This window comes from Thalassophryne amazonica, chromosome 20, assembly GCF_902500255.1.
Source record: "Thalassophryne amazonica chromosome 20, fThaAma1.1, whole genome shotgun sequence".
Lineage (NCBI taxonomy): Eukaryota > Metazoa > Chordata > Actinopteri > Batrachoidiformes > Batrachoididae > Thalassophryne > Thalassophryne amazonica.
Genome location: NC_047122.1, coordinates 52,630,095 through 52,654,173, shown reverse-complemented (window position 1 = coordinate 52,654,173; position 24,079 = coordinate 52,630,095). Strand labels below are relative to the sequence as shown.

Genomic DNA, 24,079 nt, shown 5'->3' with positions numbered 1-24,079 from the left:
ACCGGTTCAAATCCCACCCCTGGCACATTTCTCCATGTAATATGGAGTTGCGTCAGGAAGGGCATCCGGCGTAAAACCTGTGCCAATTCAACATGCATATCCACCTTATAAATAATGGAGGTGTGTGTATATATATATATATATATATATATATATATATATATATATATATATATATATATATATATATATATATATCAAAATCACTGCCCTAAATGTTTAGAGTAGCTCTGTAGGAGCACCCCAGTTTCGTTGTAACCCCCCCGTACAATGACAATAGCAGCAACCCAGTTTTCTATTCTATTCTATAATTATTTCAATGCAGCAGAAACAGTAAAAGTGCGAATTTCAATTATGTGGTGGTGCAAGTTGTCACATCGTTTTAAGTTTTTTTTTTTTTTTTACCGGGATGAGTGAGATTTTCAACTTTTCTCCAAGTACAACAGAACCTTCTTTTGTTTTCAACTGCATAAATCATTAACAGTGCGTGACTTTTACCTGGTTTCTCTCACATTTATAGAGGAAAGATCTGATCACACAAATGTTTTGAACACAAACGACAGTTTTTATTCTGTTGCTCAATCAAAGACAACTAACCCCATGACTTTCAAACGGAATGTATTAAAATCTAAGGAAGGAAACGTTATTTGGTAGCCCTCTGGTAGTAATGACAGTCACATGTATAACTGAAAAAAACGCAGACGGACCGATCATAAGATTTGTTTGTGTCACATCCTGTCAGTGGGAATGACTGAAAATCCCCTGAATTAAACTGTTAAATATGTTTAAGATTCTCAAGCGTTTCAACTCTTCACTCAGCAAATTTCAACTGAAAAGGGGTGATTATACTGGATACAGAATGCGACAAATTTTTGTGTTAAAATTATATTAAAAGTATTTTTTTAAAGTCGAAATATTTTAATATTGATGAAAAATCAAATATTCAAACTTTCTCTTATTTTCACACAGAAATAAGAGAAACATAAGTAATAAATGCAAAAAGTATAAACATTTCTAATAGATGTTCATAAAACAACAATTATTCTGCTTTCTATCCTTTTATTTCAAGACTAAAATAAGAGAAAATCAAGTCAAAAAGTAATCTCATTTTATAGTAGATGTTTATAAAACAATCATTCTGCTTTTTCTATTATTTTAAGACAAAAATGCAGGAAAACAAGTAACAAATGAAAAAAGGAAATATTTAGTAGGTTTATTAAACAGCAAAAAGGAGAACAAGTGCAACACAATATGAATAGTTTAGTTGATGTTTATAAAATAGCAAATATTCCGCTTCTCCCCCTTTGACATTCAGAATAAAATCAGAGAAAACAAGTAACAAGTTAAAAAATAACAACTAAATTCAAGTATATCATTTCCCCCTCTCATTTTAAAATAAAAATGAAAACAAACCCGTTTTTGAAAGAACTATTATACAAATTTACATCCATTTATTCCACGTTTTGAGACTGAAATGGGAGGGAAAACGAATAATAAAAAAAGCCCAAAAGAATTTTAAGAAACAACAATCATTCCGGTTTTTTAAACGCGTAAATTCGCCAAACTAAAAGAGAAAACAATGCCGCAAATGTGGGTTAGAAACTGTTTTGAATGAGCAGTTGTTATAACTTCTTCAAAATGAAGATCTGGATGGCTTACGTGCGCATAAAGCGCGTGTACGCGTCAGTGGCAGGACTCTAATGAAAGAAAAGACGCGTCTCGTTAGGACGCGTCACATGTCTGTGCGCGCTCATTCAATTACTGCACATCGGGACAAACAGCGGGCACGGACGCGCAGAGCGCAACAGACTCGGACGGCGGAGACAAACATTTTAGGGGAAAAGAAAAAAGGATTTTGTGAAATATATTGTTAACTTGTTTTTGCTCCCAGAAATGGAAGTTTTATATCTCTTTCTGTTCGCCTGCTGTGTTTGTCAGGTTGATGGACGCAAAGGTGAGAATCGAACCTTGAAAATTAGTAAGTGGAATTTAGAAAAAAAACTTCTTTAAATGCTTAAATAATAATAATTAATAATAACAATAATAAATCGGTGTTGACAGTATTACTTTTCTGTGACGCATCGCGCTGATGTCAGAAACCCATGAGTTTAATTTAAGGGCGTGCGTAATGCGCGCTCTTGACAAAATTAACTCTTCCATGAACACCGAATTCCAAGTGTTAAAAAAAAAAACACAAAACAAAATTGGAGTTAACTAAACAGGCAGTTGCAATTCTGGAATTTATTTATTTATTTATTTATTTATTTTACACTTAAAACTTCAGTTGTAGTTCAGGGTGATTGGTGTTGGATGAGCTTTCAGTATAATTTAACACCACACCGTTGTTGATATTGCCGCTCCTCACACTCCAGCTTCGCTTGAAGATGTGGCTGCACATCTCATTCTCTTCCCCGTCCTCTGATAACCAGGTGAAAGAAATTTTTCGTCACAATATCACGAACCAATAGATTAATGTATATTTCGTGCTGCTGAATCACGACTTGCCTTGAGACCAGGTTGTTCTGAAACAAGCCATATATATGGCGCCTTTAATGGCCATCAGGAGCCTTTGATGACCTGGTTTGTTTGTTTTTAATGGTGCATTTTTACTGCCATGCTTTCAAACAGAGAAATTGTAGCTCCTGTTTAAGTCAAATTGCCTTTAGTCTAATTGAATTCCTACTTTTTTCCCTAATAAAAAGAAGGTGAATTGCACAGATGTGTAAAGGGACTCTGAGCAGCACCCCTCCCCCACAGACACAGGTTTCATTCAACCCAATCTCATACCATTTCGTGTTGACATCACGAAAAGTAAATTAATCTATGGTTCATGATGCCGTCACGAAAACCACTTCATTTTCGTGACAATGATACAAATTCAAACATATTTTGACTCTCGTCTCCTTCCTGTCTCTCCAGCATTCAGTGACATGTTCCCCCACAAACACTCAGCACCAGGGAAGCTTCCTTTTCCAATTCCAAAAATCCCAGGTTGGGATCCAGACACCAATCCATGGGATGACTACCTCTACCCACCACTAAATCCAAAACCAAAGGAGCTCATGCACCACAGAGGTGAGTAAAGTCTGTCTCTCCTCTGCCACTGGTAATTCTTGCAGCCATATTTGGAGATGTTAACCTGAAACATACATACATACATACATACATCCACAGGTAGACCAAAGGTCCATCTGACCAACGACAGTCCGGCTATCAAGGGTTCTTGCATTTCCTTCACTGCAAAGCTGGAGTATCCTTCATGTCAAAAGGAGGACAAAAACGGGGACCTTGTGTGGGACGAGCACTGTGAGGACGGTACAGAGCCGGGTGCATCAGGAGGTGTCAAACATCCAGGCAACATCCACTCAAATCAGCATCACACCTACAACACCATCCCAGGCAGCAAACACAGACCTCAGAGACCCATCGAATCTGTGTGATGTCATAAAGCATGAGTGATAAAGGAAAGATCAAAGGAAAACCTTCTGAAAATGTTAACAGAATTAAAGATAATTTATTTATTTATTTATTTATTTATTTATTTATTTATTTGTCAAGGAGCTGAATCACTGCCAAAATATAATTAACTCTTCCCTCACGTAGATTTCAGGGGCTGAGCTAGAATTTTTTATTTATTATTTTTTTGGGGGGGGAGGGTTGGGGAGTGGTGTTCCATTGTCCACCAGACGTTATCATCATACTATTTTAAGTGCTTTGGAACGCTGACTCTTATTACATTTACTGTTTCCATACTTCAGTAATCTGATTGTTCTATGAAGCAATTAGTTCATTTAGGTTTTGGAATATTTCAGAACAGTGAATCACTATCTGAAGTGTTTGAATCACTTATAAACAAAGTATCACATTCAGAACCCTTCTTTAATTTAGTGCATAAAGCATTTTTGAAACAGTAAGTAATTTTTTAAGCTTTTTTCAGTTTAGCATTCATATATTTTGAAGTAATGAATTAATTTACTGTATCAAACCATTCAAAAAGATGGATGTTTTTGCAAAACAGTTTATTTATTGTTTTGAGTATTTCAATAAGGTGAATCATTGTCTGGTGTGATGGAAGCATTTATAATCAATAACTTTAGAAAATATTTTGTTTAGTGCTTAAAGATATTTGAAACACTGAATCATTTTTTAAACTGTTTCATTTTGGCTATCAAGTTGGGTTTTTTTTTATAATAAAAGTTTTTTACTATATGAAACATTTCAAATGGCTGGATGTTGTTGAAGCCGTGGTTCATTCACTGTTATGAGTGTTTCAAAGCAATGAATCATTTTCAGATGAAGTTTTTATATTTTGTGTTTCAAAACAGAGAATCATTCATCTGAAGCAAATACATTTCTACTTAATTGATTTCAAATGAATTATGTTTTAAAGCAATTGCTTCATTTAACTGAAACTGTCACTCCATCACTTTTCTCTCAGTTGACAAAACATTATTTATTCATTTATTTCCTGTGTGCAGCCAATGGGCAGGTGCGATCTGGCTATGTGTACAACTGGACATCCTGGCTGGATGACTATGGGTTTGGGAAGTGTAGAGATATGAAAAGATGCAACGTATTCCCTGACGGGAAACCCTTCCCTCAAAGCTACAGTTGGAGACGCAAGAGCTACGTCTACGTGTGGCACACAATGGGTACAGATGCACAAGTTCATTCATGTGCACCCAAAGAACTGTCAAACTTGAATCCTTTATCCTTCTCTCCTTCAGGTCAGTACTATGAGACATGTGATGGCTCCTCCTCCAGTGTGACACTTAACAGCACCGATCTCCCTCTGGGTGCAGAGATCATGGAGGTCATGGTCTACAGGAAGAGTGAACGCAGGAAGTACAGCCCGTTAACCACTGACAGCGACGTGTTCTACGTCACAGGTGGAGAAGGACTTTCTTTTCATGTCCAAATAAGGGTTCAATCTGATGGCCCGGGGGCTAAATGAGGCCCATAAACCAGCAGTTAATGGCCAGTGTAATGCTTTATCCTTTATCATGAAATGTGCTAGATTTTAATGCATAGGCAACTTAGGCGGTGGCCTAGGGTGCCAACTTTTTTGGGCATGAATTCTTCTAGGGCACTAGAATGACAGAAACAACTCTGATTTTTATGTACATGGTTTTCTATGACCTCAGCAGTAGCTGTACAACAACTGGGTTTCAGACCACTTGAGTGGATGCGTATGCTTATTTTTTATGAAAAAACATTTTACGATTGCCTGTTTTTAATAATAATAATAATAATAATAATAATAAATTCTGAAACGGCTGGTAAACAGACTGCATTTAAATGGCGCTTTTCCATCTACATCAGATGCTCAAAGCGATTACAATAATGCCTCACATTTCCCCCGATGTGAGGGTGCTGCCATACAAGGTGCTCACTACACACCGGGAGCAACTAGGGGATTAAGGACTTGCTCAAGTGCCCTTAGTGATTTTCCAGTCAGGCTGGGATTTGAACCAAGGATTGTCTGTTCTCAAGCCCAACGCTTTAACCACTAGACCATCACCTCCCCTAATCTTGTTTATTCAACTAAACTCAATTAGTCGAATAATCTTTTGACATTAATCCTTGCACAAAGCGCTGAGTCGAAAAAAAAAAAAAAAAAACAGACGCATCAAATACAGTGGAAAATGAAACGTTCTTAAATTTTTTTTTTTTTATTGCATATACGCTCTGTTAGATAAGATCCCAGTGGCAGTCACTGTATTCCAGAAGGCTGCAGTCAACCAGTCAGACAACGTCTTCCTCCGTGGAGAGGACATAGTCTTCAAAGTCCAGGTCCACGACCCGAGCAACTACCTCAAAACATCTGCCGCCTACGTCGACTACATCTGGGACTTCAGAGATGGCAACCGGCTGGTAACACATCACGACGTGGTCACTCATGCCTACAAGATGTTGGGCAACATCAGTGTGAAGCTGGTGGTGGAGGCGGCATTCCGTATTGAATGCCCACCTCATGTCACAACCCTGAAACCAAAGAGCTCTACATCAATGCCAACTACAGGTACCACAGATCATTCTCTACACAGTAAAATCACCAGTGTTAAATTAACACTGCCAGTGTACATATGGTCCTCTGTCAGTGTTAGATTTACACTGGTGATTTTACTGTGTATGGTCCAATATACATGTTGCCATTAAGGTCATTCAAACCACCTCGTGAAACAAAATGTTTCACGAGGTGGTTTGAGCATTCTGAAACAATGAATAATTTTCTCAAGCAATTGTTTCATTTAGTTTTCAAGTTTTGAAACAATGATGAATTTTGTGAAGGTTGTCTTATTTAATGTTTTGAACATCTCAGAATCCCAAATTGCTTCAGTTATTTTAGTATAAAAGTGAAGCCTGAAGCAGGTTTTTTAAAATAGTGTTTTGTAACTGATTAATTGTCTATTATTTAATTTTTATTTTGAGTATTTTGTCATAGTTACTGATTTTTAGAAGCAATTATTTCATTCAGTGTTGAGACAACTGTGTTTTGAGCATATCAGAAGGAAAAGTTCTGACATAATTGCTTTAATCAGTTTGGAAAACTGAATATTCTGGTGAAGCAATTAGTTCACTTAGTTTCTTGCATTTTGAAACAATTGTTGTCTGAAGAAACTTTATTTTACTGTTTCAAGCCTTTTCAAAGTAATTTGAGTAATTTGGTTCATTTGCTAGTTTTGGTATTTTGAAACTGAATCACTAATGTTTCAAACATTTTGAAACACTGAATACCTTATGCAAGTGTTTCATTTACCCTTCCCCAAACAGTGACTCAATTTTTCTGAGCATTTGTTTCAGTTAGTATTTGAGTTTTAAGACATTTGTTTTTCTGACTCATATATAATTTTATGTATTGAGCATCTCGAAAACAAAACAATTTTCTGAAGTCATTGCTTTAAGCCTTTCAGAAAAGTGAATATTTTTGTGAAGCAGCTGATTCATTTGAACCAATGAATAATTGCCTCAAACAAGCATTTCAATTACTGCTTTGAATATTTAGAAACTGTGAATCATTTCCTGACACTATTTTCATTTATTGTTTGAGTTTTTAAACAATATATTTCTGAATCATGCGTCACATGATTTTTGAGCATCTCAAAACTGAATAATTTTGTAAAGGCATTGCTTTGTGAATTTCAGAAAAGTCAATCATTTGTGAAGCAACTTCATTTACAGTTTATGGCATTTTGAAACAGTCAATGAAATTTCAAGTATTTTGAAACACTGACTTATTCCCTTAAGCAAGTCTTTAATTTACTGTTGTGCCCTTTTCTGTGGCAGTTCTTTAATTTAGTGTTTGTTTTGAAACAGTATTTTTCTGAATCATCCTTCACTTGATGATTTAAGAATCTGAAAAGTGAATCATTTTCTGAAGTCATTTAATTGTGCCTATCAGAAAAAATATATTTTTGTGAAGGAAGAACAACTGGTTCATTTACTGTTTCTAGACGTTTGAAACTATCACGGTCAGAAAAAAAATCTTTTATTATTTTGAGTATTTGAAACAGTGAACAAAATAACTGTTTCATTACTGTGTCAACCCTTTTGACACATTTAATTGTTTTTTGAAGCTTCATTTGATTCAAGGATCCCAAAAGCCTTGATTCTACTACCACCTAGACAGGGTTGGGTAGGATTACTTTGAAATGTAATTCAAAAGTAATCAGATTACAAGTAATCCAAATGTATGTACATACGTACATGTAATCCACATGTTCTTTCAAAGTAATCCTACCCAACCTTGCACCTAGAATATTTTGGAATGGGTGTTAACTTTGAAATTCAGAAAGACTTGTAGTGTAGCAGATAACTGAAACAATCCTTCAGATGGTGATACAAGCATTAAATTCAGCACAAATACACCTTAGATATTACTTTTTTTTTAAAAAACAACTGGCCAATTGAATTTTCAATAGGCAGCCAGGTAGGGCTCAATTGAAGAATTACACAGGGGTCAAAATTAAAAGATGGTCCAATTATATTGAAAACTACACCACATTACTTGTCTGATCATAAAGCTTCCAAAAAGGTATAGTTTGGCCTCTCTGTGACTGAATGTTATGGGGTAAAAACAGCAAGAATGGTGACAAAGGTCAGTTTCAGTTTGTACAGGGGTCAAAAGTTAAAATTGCTCCAATTTTGGTAAAAGTGATGCAAAATTACTGGTTGACCTAATATAATAGTTTTGACTGTGCTTGGTCTCTAAAGTAAAGGTCACCATTCTTGCTGTTTTTACCCCATAACTCCATAACATTCAGTCACAGAGAGGCCAAACTATACCTTTTTGGAATCTTTGTAATCAGACAAATAATGTGGTGTATATAATTGGACCAGCTTTTAATTTTGACCCCCGTTTAATTCTTCAATTGACATTTCAATTGAAAATTCAAGTGGCCAATCGTTTTTTTAAAAAAGGAATGTCTAAGGTGTATTTGTGCTGCATTTGACGCTCGTATCACCATTTGCAGGATTCCACTCTAAATATTCTCTTATCTGCTGCACTACTGAACATGATTTAGAGGTGGAGATCAGTTCTTTATGAAAACCTTGATCAGGTCTCTGGATGTCTGATCCTGTATTCTAACCTCTGCAGTCAGTGAGGTGTAACACCCAAAACGACAAGTGTGTGACTGTCATATAATTCTCCCTGTGGCTCTTCCTCCAGAGGCTCCCACACCTTCACCTGGTACTCACACTGTAACTGTGAAGACAGAGACCACACCTGGTAAACTGTCACAGCTCCAACATAAAGGAACAACAAATACGGCCTTTTATGCCTCCACATATGCACGTCCTCGTCCACTGAGTCCATATCTTAGGTGTCACTGTTTCCTGTTTCAGTGCCACCAACTACCAGCGAGACTTTTACCTCCTCCAGTGGATTTGTCACCACAGGCGACCCCACTACAGAGCCCCTGCCCTCTACTTTTTCATTTATGACACCGGAGTTTGAGCCCACGACCCCGGAGTTTGAGCCCACGACCCTGTCTCTGTTCCATGTCCGCCGCCGGGTCAACAGCAAAGAGTGCTTCCGCTATGCATACGGGACCTTCGTGGGTAACATCACCGTGATCGGTAGGTGGAGTGCAGTTAGTGTACAAAAGGACATCAAATGACTTTTTTTTAATCATTAATTATAACTGTCCTTTCGGAAAACACATATGAAAATGTTTTGTCTTTTTTATTAATCAATGTGAATAATCCCAACTGAGTTTGTTTTTATTTTACATGTCATTATGTGCATTATCTAAAAATATTAAAAACTAAAACGTCAATTTCCTACTATACAAAATTATAGCAAAGGCATAGACTCAAATGTTGAAAATTTTGTAAGTAACGCTTTCTGTCAGTGATTAATATTCATTAAAAATGTTTTTTTTTGGAATATAGATTCTTTACAAAAATCATAATCATATCACATTTGTGTTGAATAGTTGCTTTTTGGGTACAGTCATGCCACATTAAAACACGAATTATTGCTTTCTAATCTTTATTTTCATGAAAACCAGGAGTCATCATTTGGTTTTGACCCAGAAACAAATTCTAAAGACAGGCTGGACCCAGAGATAAACATCTGCTTCATCCTTGACAAATTAATAATTGAAAAATAATAAATCAAATGCATTGATGTGTTCTCCACAGAACCCAAACACATGCCAAAGAATGAGCCAAACATTCGGATTGTGGGCATATCGTCTGCAAAAGTGACCGACTCTGATGTCAGCTTTGTGGTGAAATGTCGAGGCAGGTGAGTGTGTGATTCAATAAGTCCATCAGGTCTGTCGATGTAGACTTCAATTAATAGAACACAAAGGATTTTCACAAATGCAGCGGCATGAGTTCTGATATCATAATATCACAGAAAATTTGATTTGAAATTATTCATTGTGTGTTTTTTGGTTAAAAATAGTTTGTTCAATTCCTTGTGCATTTCCTCGGATCAGTCAAACTGTGTTGAAGTGATCTTCATGAAACTGGGCAGGGGAGTGGGTCAGAAGCCTTGAAAGAACCCATTAGATTGGATCAAGATCCAGGCTGTTGTTGTTGTATATTTTTTATATATATATTAAAATTATAGAGCAGGTACCTCAGTGGGATAAGGAGAAGGAGTTGGTCATGTTGACCTGGATTTGGTTCTCAGCCATTCTACCTTATTTGTGTCCTTGCGTTCACTTCATCTTCATGAACTCAGTAGACTCATCTGTAAATGGGTACTGGTCTTTGGCTGGAGAAGTAACCTGTGATGGGCTGGTGTCCTATCCAGGAGGAGATGTAAACTCTCACTGTTCAGTGTCTGGGGATAGGCACGAGCCCTGCAGGACCAATATACACTAAGACCTACTTATCCTATAAGGCTAAAGGTCATATGCCCAATAAAAATGAAATAATATAAGACTTCATATTGTTGTTTAATAATAATCATAGGTTTAGAAATGATGCAAATCATTCCATGATGGTTGGTCCAAATACAAACAAAATACTTCGAGTTATTTTGTGTGCACATGGTCACACATACAGGGGACCCCCCACCCCCACCCCCCCACCCCCATGGTGGTGGATTGGATGCCTGCAAGGACTCTCATCAATTGTCGTTGTGTTGTGTTCTGTATTGTAGACCTTTTTGGTAGAATGGCCTAAGCAGTGGGTCACCTCTTTGAGTTTGGTCTGCTTGAGGTTTCTTCCTTAATATCATCAGAGGAAGTTTTTCCTTACCACTGTCGCCTGTGTGCTTGCTCTAGGGGTTGATAAGGTTAGACCTAACATGTGTGAAGCACTTTGAGGCAGCTTTTGTTGTGATTTAGCACTATATAAACTAAACTAAAAATAAATAAATAAATAAATCTGCTCCAAATCATAGTGGTCACTGATACTACTACATGAAATATTTGTGACTTTTTTCAAATTAATTTTTTTATTGGGATCCAGGCATTATTTCTTGAGTTTTTGTTGACCGTGTTGGGCGGAGATCTCTATTTCACAAGGTTTAAAAAATATTCCAGATTTTATTCAAATCATTTTGTTACATTTTTTGGCTTTAAAGCAGACTTAAAGAGCTGAAAATTTAAGGTACTGTAGCGTAAACATGGAGGTTCCTAAAAAGGATTAGCATGCCAAGATCAGATGATGATCAAAATGTACATCATTAAATGAACACATAAGTTCCAACAAGAACAAACATGATTTTAGGGTTTACAAACATTTTTGACCATAAAATTTTGTTTTAAACAACAGTAGCTGTTGTTAGCAGAATTCAATTCAGTGAACTAATTTGTTCGCTAATGGTTACCAAGTTCGCTGTAAAGCTAATCTGCTAACAAAAACGTTAGCCTTGCTAATTAGGTGTTAGCTAGAGAGTGTCCACCACATTTTGAGTTCAGACGGATTCAGTAAAGGACTCGTCTGCTTCTTTTCATTTCTTTTGTCGTCCTCAGTACCCCGACTTCAGCATGTGTGATCGTGTCAGACCCGAGCTGCACACGGGTGCGTGACTTTATGTGCGATGACATGCCGCCATCGTTGGAGTGTGTGGTGCATCTGAACAGAACCTTTTGGAACCCGGCACCTACTGTGTCAACATCACCCTGGAGGACTCTGGCAGCCTGTCCCTGGCCAGCACCAGTGTCACCATTAGCAAGTCCCAGAATGCACCTGGTTGGTTACACAGCACAAATCAAATGTCTGTTTTAATCACAGCTTCATAGACGGTGGACAGAATGTCATCTTCTGTCCATTGCAGTGTCCAACAGTCCTCACACTGCCAAGGTTGTCCTCACTTCAACTGTTGTGCTCGTGACGCTGTTTGTGTTAATTTCCTACCTGGTTTACAGGTAAGAGGCTTTACACCGACGCGCAATGCGACTGTCACCAACCAATCAGTTGCCTCTGTTTTAACACTTTCTGCCCTTATCAATCCCCTGGACCTTTTCATCAGTGGCATTGAAGTGCAAACCAAATTTATGTTGCAAAATAAAAATACAAAAGATTTTTTTTATTTTTTATTTTTATTAATTCATTTATTTATTTATTTTTTGCTAAATATTAATTTGTTTTTACCTTTGGAAATGTATTTTCCATTGGGTCAATTTCTTTTATAAATGTAAATTTATTTTTACCTTTACAATTTTGTTATCCAAATGTAACCTTATACTTTTGTAAATTTGTCTCTTTCTTTGTCTTGTATCTTTCTCAACTTGTGCATTTTTTACTAACATTGCTTGTACTTTTTTACTTTTGTTTTCTAACTTGTAAATTTGTTTGTACTTTTGTAAACATGTTTCTCAACTTGTAATTTTGTCTTCTAAGTTGTACATTTGTTTTTACTTTTGTAAATTTGTTTTCTAACAATTAAATGTATTTACACTTTTGTAAATGTCTTTCTAAAAACTTGTATATTTGTTTTTACTTTTGTAAAAGTGTTTTTCAACTGTAATTTTGTTTTGTAAGTTGTAAATTTGTTTTATAACTTGTAAATTTGGTTTGCACTTGTTTGCACCACTGTAATTTTCTACCTGCGAACCACTGGCAATGCCATTTACTTAATTTGCATTACATTTCAACACCAGAGGGTGCAAATCAGCTGGAAGAGTGACATAATGAGGCCCCAAAAGCACAATGCATGATGTCTTTCTTTTGATACAGACTCTGGAACAATATTCTGAAACATGAGTGTCACAAACGTTTGAAAAGTTCCAGAACAATGTTTTCAGTTTGCATAAAGGTCACATTTAGTGTCCCCCTCAAACGAGACTGCGTTGCCCAATTGTTGCAGTAGCAACAAAAAGTTTTGTCATGATCCCCAGCCACACATTCTATCCATTTTTTTGACTATGCAATTCTGTTTTGTATTTCATTCTGTAGTTCCCTACATAACAGCCATCTTGTTTCTCCCCACATTTGCTAGCTTAATTTGTTATCTGACACAGACTTCAAAGTGAGTGCCGGTCGGCGGAGTATACTGATGCGCACACATGCCCATTGCTCTGCAGGTGGCAGATAAAATATGCAATTTAACCACACCTGTCTGCAATTTTTCCAAAATTCATTCAAGACCCACTTATCATCCAGCAGGTGGCAGATGTGTAGGGGATGTTACATAGGCAAACCAAAGGTGCTTTATCAATTGACCTGGTGCCTGACCTTTAACCAGACTCTAATCACTTCATCCTCATTATGTGCTCCTTTATTTTGGTGAAATACAAGCCAGAAGCATTTATTGTTTTTGAGTTATTCCTTATACAAGATGGCTTGAACAGATGATGACACCCACCACAGGGAATATTATATCTCGTTCTTTCTTACATCTGTCTCTCTCAGGCATAACAAGACCTACCGACCCATTGGTGGCTCACTGGTGGAGGATGTCTGCAGCAACTCTAGGATCAGAGGTCGCATGGGCCGCCTGAAGGGCGCCCTCTTCCGCTGCAGCGAGGAAAGACACCACCTGCTGACTGAGATACGCCCCCTGTAGTCTCTCTGTGGTATCTACAGCGACTTCAAAGCTTTTTGCAGTACAATCATGATGCAGAATCTCTCACTGATGAGGCAAAATAACCGTATTGTCAATGTGCAAAGAGAAATATCAGTAAGCTAAACTGTCTCATTTGACATAATTTAGTTGTTTGTTTATGTTATTGATACTGCAATATTCCTGCAGCAGATATTGCAGGAAATCTTACTTCAGCAATAACCTGTTATTGCTTTGGCAAAACATGATTTAGTTATTTTGCAGTGTTGGTTGCAGTAAATGTTAATACTAAACCAATAACTTTTTGTGGTATGTATAAATTTAATGCTTGTGTGTCATGTTGCTGTTGCAAGAATCCACAAATATTTTATGTTCATTTAATGACGTACATGTTCTCAGTTGAATGAATTTGTGATACTTGGAAAGCTGAGGCTTCCAGTAAAGCCTGTAAACTAACCACATCAGTGTTGGTCATGTTTGTACAACTCTTTCAAGTGTAGATTTTCCGGACAAGTTTTTATTTGCTTTCAATTAAACTTACTGGGGGCAGCACGCTGGATTAGTGGTTAGCACTGTTGTCTCACAGTGAGAAGGTCATGGGTTCGATTCCCACCTGTGGCCTTTCTGTGTGGAGTTCGCGTGTTCTCCTCGTTTTTGTGTGGGCTCCTCCCACATCCATAGACACGCAGGTTAGGTGGATTGGGAACTTTAAATTGTCCATAGGTGTGTGTGTGTGGGTGTGTATCTGTTTGATTATATAGTGCAGCAGACAACAGAATAGTTACAGAGGAATCCTTTAAATGGTGATACAAGCACTAAATTTGGCAAAAGTACACCTTAGATATTACTCTTTTGAAAAAACTGATGAGCCACTTGAATTTTCAATAGGCGGCCACGTAGGGGTCAATTAAAGAATTACATAGGGGTCAAAATATAAAAATGCTCCAGTTATATTAAAAATTATACCACATTATTTGTTTGATTGTAAAGATTCCAAAAATGTATAGTTTGGACTATGTATGACTGAATTCTATAGAGTAAAAGAGAGTTAGAGTTGCTCCAATTTTGTTCAAAGGTGATGCAAATTATTGGTTGAGTTAATGGGGTTTCAAAAAGGAATAGTTTGCACCATGTATCATGCTTAGTTATCATGCTACAGGGTAACATATGTCACATATCATAGAATTCAATGGATGTCAACATTATTTGACCTTTACTTTAGAGACCAAGCATTCAACACAGTCAAAACTATTCCATTTATTAATCCAAGTAGCTCAATCAACAATTTGCACCATTTTTTACTAAAATTGGAGCAACTTTAATTTTTGACCCCTGTACAAACTGAAATTGACCTTTGTCACCATTCTTAAGGTTTTTACCCCATAACTCCATAACATTCAGTCATAGATAGTCCAAACTATACCTTTTTGGAATCATTATGATAGACAAATAATGTGGTATAGTTTTCAATATGATTGGAGCATTTTTATATTTTAACCCCTGTGTAATTCTTCAGTTGACCCCTACGTGGCCACCTATTGAAAATTCAAGTGGCCTGTCGGTTTTTTCAAAAGAGCAATGTCTAAGGAGAATTTGTGCTGGATTTGGTGGTTGTATCACCATGTGAAGTATTGTTTCAGTTATTCAGGATGCCAGGGTGTACCCTGCCTCACGCTCTATGACTGTTGGGATAGGCTCCAGCCCTCCGTGACCCTTAATTGGACGAAGCTGTTGAAGATGAGAGTGTGTGTGTGTGTGTGTGTGTGTGTGTGTGGGTGAGTAACTGCTAAACATCATAGTACTTATGCAACCACTGTTGGCAACAGATAACCAAGGAATACTGTTGGTTGAGGGAGCCACTGTCTACTAGATGTCACCATTTGCAGTGTTGCAAGTACTTTGATAGATTCAGGTGTTTGAACCAAATGTCAATCTCAAAACCAGTCAAGATTTCAAAAAACACACCCACAGACTTTTGGGGGGTGGGCATCGTACATACTTCCACCAAAAACTGAGTTATTTTGGTCCAACTACATTGACCAAATGTGGTTGCAAATAGTTGCCCAGTCATCTTGTAGCAGTTCAACAAAATCTTTCTGGTTGCGTAAAGCACTGACCAGTTTGTACTCCATCAGGAGAGCCTTGAACCATATGCAATATAGAAGGCTACAGTTTTTATTTTAAAAAAAACAAAACTTTTGAGCCCTGCATCAAGACAACAATGGCCAATTATTGCATCTGCCAACAAATCTGGAGTCTGACTTTCCACAGAATCCATCTATGAAGCAATTGATAGCACGGACCCAAGCATGACCAGTTCTTCAATTTAAAGTTCCAAATAAGATTGCTACAATACATCCCTCTAGAGATAGTTGGGCCTGTTGAGTGTCAAAATAAAAACCTTAGCATACACAGGACTCATTCCCGCTGGGTGTGATTCACAGTCATTTACGCCAGATGTTACTGCAACATATCACAATTGACAACTGGCCGCATGAAAACACTAACTGTAGTTGAAATGAAACAGTCAACTGCTAGCCGTCAACATCAACACTAACGTCACTTAACCCCGTTGACTGGGCTTTCAGACAAACTCGTCCTGTCAATGCAACAATATCCCTTAGTGGTTAGCACTGATGCCTCACAGAAACAAGGTTCTGGGATCGTTTCCCTCCGGTTGCGCCAGCTTCCTCAGACATGCAGTTTAGGTGAATTGGATGCTTTAAATTGACTGCAGGTGTGAATTTGTATGTGGTCCTGCAATAGACTGGGGTCCTGTCCAGGGTATACCCAGGCTCATGCCCTATGACTACTGGCATAGACTCCAGCCCCACCCCTCGTAACCCAAAAGTAAGCTGGTATAGAAAATTAATTAATAGCCGTATCACCAGATCTTTATCGATGTCACTGGTTGGCTTCCATTGATGCTTTGAGACAGTAGAGATTTAGTACGCTGTAGAACATTACAATGCAGACTTTAGCGCAGGGGTGGGCAACTTTTTCCAGAAAGGGCCAAGAGGGTGCAGGTTTTCTTTGCAGCCACTGACTCCACCAGGTGATTTCACTGATTAACTGATTCCATCTGCTCAAAGTGATAATCAGTGAAATCACCTGGTGGAGTCAGTGGCTGCAAAGAAACCTGCACCCTCTTGCCCTTTCTGGAAAAAGTTGCCCACCCCTGCTTTAGAGTGAAGCAACCATTTGCACAGTGAAATTGAAGTTTTTGCAAACCAAGTTGTGTAACTTTATCCCTTCTCAGCTCTGTCCTGGACATCCCCTGGACTCAGTGCAGGAGGTGGGAGAAAAGGAGGATTGCTAAGCCGTCATCCCTGCTGGAGAACACCTCCCACCCCACGTGCGACACCCTGACTGCACTAGAAAGCAACTTTAGAGACAGGCTGCTCCACCCAAAGTGCATGAAGAAGCGATACCGCAGGTCCTTCCTTCCTGCTGCTGTTAGACACCACAACCAGCACTGTTCCTTGTAGACCACTCAAATCAGTCATTTAATACTTTCACACTTGTGGAATATTACAAAACATTCTTTCTGCTTGTATACATTATTCCACACAGAACTTTACTTCTGTATTTTGGACATTTTTCTTCCATCTTATTTTTGCATACTTGCACTGTTGTCCTGTGATGGTCCCTGTGGTGCTCCAAGATTGGAAATTTCCACATCGTGGAACTATTAAAGGATTATCTCAACACTACAAAAAAAAAAAAAAAAAAAAACTGACATCACAGATCATAGCTAATACTAAAAGGTGTAGACAAAACGAAACAAACATCCAGCTGAGTTTTGTCCATTTTGTTTATTCAGAGGCATTTGATAAGTGGAGCTGTGTGAGGAGGTGAAGGGGCACAAGCATGGTTGCAGCGAGAGAGGAGGGAATATCATGCCGCCGTTACATCACTTTTCAAGAAAGAAAAAAGTCAAGACCCAGACCCTCATCTGTCCCATGCCGAGATGTTCCACATTACACAGCCAAGAAATACTAAACAGAAGAATATAGCTACCAAATCAGCAAGTGTAGCCTTTGTGAGAGGAAACAAAAAAGGAAATAAAGGCAGGACTTGTATGAAATTTGTAGCTTTACAAGTCTGATAAGAAAAGCAGGCCCTTAAAAAAAAAAAAGAAAAAAAAAAAAAGCTGTATTTAAGTTTCATCTACTTAAAGAAAATTTAAGTGTAATATGACCTTCCCCCCCACAAAAACCTAAACAATAGTTCAAATACATGTAAGCCACACCACCAAAAACAGAAAGTTATCACTTGAGGATTTCATTTAAGCTTAAGTATATATATATAAAAAAAAAAGAATGGGGAGAGAGAGAGAAAAAATGCTGGCAAAGAAAAATTTGATCACTTTCAAACATGATTTAAGTTCTCATTCAAATCTGAAGAGGAAAAAAAAAAGCCACAGCCGTAAAGGGTTTAACTACCAAATAGAAGAATGCCTCTACTTCAAATATGCATCTAAAGAGGTAGATCAAAACAAACTGCGGGAAGTTGCGGTGGGGGGAGGAGGAGGGGGGATGGGTTGTTAAGAGGGAAGCAGGAGGACTTTTAAGCATCACTTGTGCCCCTCAGTTAAGTGTGGTGTTAGGATGGCGCGCCCGTGTACTAGAGTATTCTGAAGGATTGAGGTATCGGGCGTGCCGGCGCTCAGTGGGGTGGGGGGGAAGGAGCCAGGGCGGCAGTGTCCTGGTGCCACCACAAACCCTGCCCAGCCCCTTAGCTGATGGTAGATGGCGTTCCGCGGAAGCATGGATACACTTCGAGCACTTTTACCACAATCGACATTTACATTCTGCACGAAAAGAAAAAGTTAAAAAGTTGTCTAAGTTTTGGATTTCTTTCCTCTTTTCTCACCCCAGTCAAGGTTCATTCAGTACTGTGTGCCTTTCTGACTCATCTTTCCCTGCGCAAAAAAAGAAAAATTTAAAGATGGGGATTCTTCTCTCCAAATCATTTTCTTATAGCAAAACAGGGGAAAAAAACAACAAAAAAAGAAATAATGCATATCAATGTAACTCCCCCTACCCTCACCATGCAGTGAACATTAGACTTGATGGCCTGGCTACTAGGGCCACTCCTAACTGACAAAACATGCTCTGAAAACAAACCTAGTTGGGCGTTGCCATTGCGAGGAAGGTGGCAGATAGGAACAAAGAGAATGATGTTTGCTCTTGCAACTGTTGGGGGTAGCTACAGAGGAACGGTCCACCCTACCGACCACAGCCCTCCTAGGAAGGCAAAAACGGAAATGCGAGAAACCAAAGTACCAATAACTGTCAATCTCAAAACTAAGTGGCATTGCTGCATTTATGCACGGTTGGCATTATTTGCACGTCTTCGTTAGTTTGTACTTTTCAGAAGATGGTGGACCCTCAGGGGAAAAACTGAGGCGATTTTCTTGATACTCCCGTCAGCCGCCAGCTGAGAAGGCGCCAACTCGTGCTCTGGGGTCGCTATGTACAGACTTTATGTACAGGGTCATCTTTAAGTCACACATACACATGTACAAAACGCCACCAAAAAGCACCAAGAGTTGAAGGCGGGGTCAGTTGGCAGCTGAGCAAATTTTAAATTTTCTTAAAAAAATAAAAATGTTTAAAGACTATCAGCTTTATAAAGTATACAAAATACCACAAAAGCAAAATAAAAAACAAAAACTTTTCATATATAATCTTTTTTCTGAGGTACTAGATCCTGAGGTAGTTGCGTAAAATGCATATTAAATTGGTTTTCCTGGGCAGCAGCAGATTTACAGATTCCTGTAGGGTCATAGCGCTGCCCTTACCTCTAAATATATAATATTCATCTATGTATATAGGTCTTTCTATAAAATGCATCCGAATTTATAAAATGCCACTATCATTACAAGGGCAGGACGCCCCATATAATCCACCGTTTCAGGGGTCCTGTCCTCAAACAAGAATCTTTCCCCTAAACATGGCCCCACCCACTCTAAGCCAACCCTCCCTCCAAATAAACCCGTCGGTCCTACCGGGACCTCCATAGCAATGCCTTTTACTTTACACAGAACTCATGAAAAAAAAAAAAGCTTCAATCAAATCCAAAAACTGAAATCAAGTGTGAAATAATTTGGAAGTCAAAACATCTTGTCAGGTTTGAAGTACACAACCGAGGAGGGTGACAGGAGGGGGCGGTTCTTATTTCTTCTTTGTTTCTAGTGTAAAAAGAGGGAAGAAAGAAAAAAACAAACACCCTTGAGGCGAGCAGCCTCGGGGGGGTGTACGTGTGAGAGCAGGTGACGTTTGAGCCCTCTGGTACATTCCCAAAAATGCAGAGAGGTCAGGAGGGTGGAGTCAGAGGGTCTCTTAGCCACACTAAGTCAATCAAGTAAGACGAGTCGGGGTGGATGTTTGATTTGACCCCTGAGATGAGTAATAGGACCCCTCGTCTTCCCCTGGACTGTCCAGCCCTCATCTTCTGGCAGATTTGGTTGTCGTTCCTACAAGTCCGCTGGATCTTCACTTCCTGCGGGACATTGGAGGTTGGGACCCTGATGTGGGCTTCTGCTGTTGTTGCCTCCTCACCTGGGTCAGGATTTCCTGGATCTTCCTCTGGGCCAGCTACAAATGAGAATATGTATGTTGAAGGTCAGAATAAAGCCCAAAAAATACAAACCAAGGAGTCTTGAAGGACCCAACGACATTCACATGAAGGTACAAGTAGAGGCACTAAATGAATAAAGTTCTTTTGCTGCACCATGTCAAATGTTCATGCCGGTTCACTCGCCACAACTGGAGCTCAGTTTTTCCGCAAGGTATCAGGTTGATATTTTGCCACAACTCCAATAACAAGCAAGCACCAGCATGGCACCCTGGGCAAACCCTGACAGGAGTACCACTGACAAGCACCGCTTTTTTGTAGCAGGCTTTAACAAAGTACATTTCAGTGATTTTGACCTTAAAAGCCTTCTTATGCACGTACCTAACAAGTTTGAGGACAATGAGGCCATTAGGAAATAGGTTATTGCGGCCCCAAGATTTGACTCGTTTCCCCAAATCCAATTGGCCTTTTGGAGTAGATATATGTAACAGAGGTCAGCAGGTGTCGCTGTGCAGATGTAATTAGTAAATCTCACTCCCAACAGCTCAAAAGGATTCTCTGGTCACAAGGCCAGAGCCCTGGGTTTTAGCCTTCTGGTCAGAGAGTCCGACTCCCATGCCGAGGATTGTGAGTTCGTGTCCCGAGGGGAGCGAATGGGCGGAGTCATAACACAACGCAGAGGGCAACTGCTACATATATATATGGCTCAAAAAAAAAAAAAAAAATTAAAGAAACACTTTATTCAGAGTATAGCATCAAGTCAATTCAACTTTTGGGATACTGATCTGGTCAGTTAAGTAGCAGACGGGGTTGTTAGTGAGTTTCAGCTGCACTAGCGGGTCAATAATGAGCCAAAATTGTGGCAGTCAGTAACGGTTACTTTTTTAGGCCAAGCAGAGGGGGGGGGGGAAAAATATGGAATCACTCAATTCTGAGGAATAAATTATGGAATCATGAAAAACAGAAGAACGCGCCAACACATCCCTGTATTTTGTTGCACCACCTCTGGCTTTTATAACAGCTTGCAGTCAGGCATGGACTTAATGAGTGACAAACAGTACTCTTCATCAATCTGGCTCCAACTTTCTCTGATTGCTGTTGCCAGATCAGCTTTGCAGGTTGGTGCCTTGTCATGGACCATTTTCTTCAACTTCCAAAGATTTTCAATTGGATTAAGATCCGGACTATTTGCAGGCCATGACATTGACCCTATGTGTCTTTTTGCAAGGAATGTTTTCACAGGTTTTGCTCTATGGCAAGATGCATTATCATCTTGAAAAATGATATCATCCCCAAACATCCTTTCAATTGAAGGGATAAGAAAAGTGTCCAAAATATCAACATAAACTTGTGCATTTATTGATGATGTAATGACAGCCATCTCCCCAGTGCCTTTACCTGACATGCAGCCCCATATCATCAATGACTGGAAATTTACATGTTCTCTTCAGGCAGTCATCTTTATAAATCTCATTGGAACGGCACCAAACAAAAGTTCCAGCATCATCACCTTGCCCAATGCAGATTCGAGATTCATCACTGAATATGACTTTCATCCACAGTCCACGATTGCTTTTACTTAGCCCATTCTAACCTTGTTTTTTTCTGTTTAGGTGTTAATGATGGCTCTCGTTTAGCTTTTCTGTATGTAAATCCCATTTCCTTGAGGCGGTTTCTTACAGTTCGGTCAGACATTGACTCCAGTGTCCTCCCATTTGTTCCTCATTTGTTTTGTTGTGCATTTTCAATTTTTGAGACATATTGCTTTAAGTTTTCTGTCTTGACGCTTTGATGTCTTCCTTGGTCTACCAGTATGTTTGCCTTTAACAACCTTCCCATGTTTGTATTTGGTCCAGAGTTTAGACACAGCTGACTGAACAACCAACATCTTTTGCAACACTGCGTGATGATTTACACTTTTAAGAGTTTGATAATCCTCTCCTTTGTTTCAATTGACATTTCTCGTGTTGGAGCCATGACTCATGTCAGTCCACTTGGTGCAACAGCTCTCCAAGGTGTGATCACTCCTTTTTAGATGCAGACTAACAAGCAGATCTGATTTGTTTTGGGGATGAAAATTTACAGGGTGATTCCATAATTTATTCCTCAGAATTGAGTGAGTCCATATTTTTTCCCCTCTACTTGGTCTAAAAAAGTAACCGTTACTGACTGCCACAATTTTTTTCCTTCATTTCTTATAGTGTTTCTTAAAGCCAGAAAGTTGCCATTTGAAATGACTTTAGTTTTGTGTGATGTCTGTGATCTTTTTTCTACAAAATTAAACAACTGAATAAACATCCTCCGAGGCCGGTAATTTCATAATTTTTGCCAGGGGTTGTAGGAGACAGGCAGTTAAGGTGCCCTGACACTTGCACAACTTTGATCCACACACTAGCAAGCACTTCGTGACAATCCCACCTGCTGTGTTCCCAGGTGGACACCGTGCTTTGTTCCACTGGATGCTGCATACATAAAATAATTATTTCATAGCAGATTAACCATTTTTTTCCTCAGAGGTGGCTGTTGAAAACACTTAATAGATTCCGGAATCACAGAGGACCGCTCCAGCTGCCGCTTTTCTCTGCGTCTCTCCTGTGCACTGAATGAGGTGGAGAAAGTATTTGGAACCATCTAAAAAGTTAAGTAAAGGTGCCCTATTATGTTGTAATAGTTTGGTAAAGCAGTTGCATGTTCATTCATTCTTGTGATCAGCTATAAAAGTATGTTTATGATAGATTTAGCATCTCATAATTGTTCAGATGAGCTGCACTCTGATGCAAGCACTCGCACGCAGTGTTTTTTTAATACTTTGTGTAATGTTCACGTGAGGTTCATGTAAATGCGTGACAGAGATTTTGAACATTTCAAAGTTTTGTTGTGCACTTATAACACGTTTACTCTCCTGCATGGCAGAGTGCGTGCAAGTGGGTGGATCAAAGTCGTGCAAGTGTCAGGGCACCTTTACTCTGGATAAGCTGGACAGGGCTGCAGAAGATCCTTAACCCATCAGCAGGGTCGGTATTTGCTCCTTTGTACAAGCAGAAACAGGTTGGGCACTGCCAAAAGCCTAGAAAATGACCTCCAGCAGGTCACTGGTGTTAATGTCTCTGACTGACCAAACGATCAGAAGCAGACTTCATGAGGGTGGCCTGAGGGCCCGACATCTGTATGGGCCCAGTGCACACTGGCTGGCACCTTCATTGGCATTTGCAACAGAACACCAAAATTGGCAGGTCCACCACTGGTGCACTGTGCTTTTCACAGATGAAAGCAAGTTCAACCTGAGCACACGTGACAGACAAAAGGATCTAAAGACGTCATGGAGAACATTCTGTCTGCAACATCATTCAGCATGAGCGGTTTGGTGGTGGGTCAGTGATGGTCTGGAGAGGGCATATTCCAGGAAGGATGCACAGACCTCTACAGGCTGGACATTGAACAATGGTCAGGTAGAACATCAACACAAGCCCTAGTCCAGGTTTGTTCTGTCCCCAAGACCTACCTGGCAAGCAAAGAAGTGTCCACTGATTTTGACAATGACTTGGTCATTCTCATCAGGCGTCTGGTCCCTGGGCACCACCACTTCTGCACATGTCAGGTTCTGCAGCTCATTTACCTAAGACCAGAGATACATATAAATAGAGCAGGAATATGTGGAATCAGAAGGCACCATGTTTTCACAAGGCTAAAGCAATTTAATATAATTTACCGTCTTTCCACCCTTTCCAATAACTCGTCCAGCTGCGAAAGAGGGCACTTTGATATGAGCCTCAAGCTTCACCTCTTCCTTGGGCCCGAAGAAATTCTCTTCTTTCAGCTTTCCGAAGATGCGACCCTGAGCCTGCAGTCAGTTTAGTGCAGTGGTAACTCATGTTGTTAAGAACCTCCAAAAATCAATAGCCGGAAAAAATCAAATGAGAGAAGACACCGACTGCCAAGTAAATTCTCAGTTATACAACAAATACTGCCATCAAACAGAAAGCAACTCCAACCTGCATTCTTTAAAAAAAAAAAAAAAAAAAAGTG

At 39.1% G+C, this 24,079-nt stretch overlaps 2 protein-coding genes across 2 annotated transcripts in view; one reads left to right on the top strand and one right to left on the bottom strand.

Moving 5' to 3' along the window:
* The first annotated feature begins 1,728 nt into the window (after window positions 1–1,728).
* On the top strand, window positions 1,729–13,592 carry gpnmb (glycoprotein (transmembrane) nmb). The gene is given in 13 exon segments (XM_034161038.1): window positions 1,729–1,954; window positions 2,920–3,075; window positions 3,175–3,315; window positions 4,479–4,652; window positions 4,728–4,889; window positions 5,696–6,022; window positions 8,672–8,731; window positions 8,848–9,081; window positions 9,649–9,754; window positions 11,439–11,554; window positions 11,557–11,658; window positions 11,744–11,834; window positions 13,321–13,592. Coding segments are annotated over 13 exon segments (1,884 nt in total). The 5' UTR covers window positions 1,729–1,893; the 3' UTR covers window positions 13,475–13,592.
* Window positions 13,593–17,629: 4,037 nt separating this feature from the next.
* igf2bp3 (insulin-like growth factor 2 mRNA binding protein 3) overlaps window positions 17,630–24,079 on the bottom strand; it is a 48,931-nt gene continuing 42,481 nt past the window's right edge. Inside the window, exons 13-15 of the mRNA XM_034161039.1 lie at window positions 23,763–23,894; window positions 23,556–23,669; window positions 17,630–20,073 (exon numbers count right to left, since the gene is read on the bottom strand). Coding sequence (XP_034016930.1) covers window positions 19,972–20,073; window positions 23,556–23,669; window positions 23,763–23,894 — 348 coding nt within the window. The 3' untranslated portion in view covers window positions 17,630–19,971. The remainder of the gene's footprint in view (window positions 20,074–23,555; window positions 23,670–23,762; window positions 23,895–24,079) is intronic.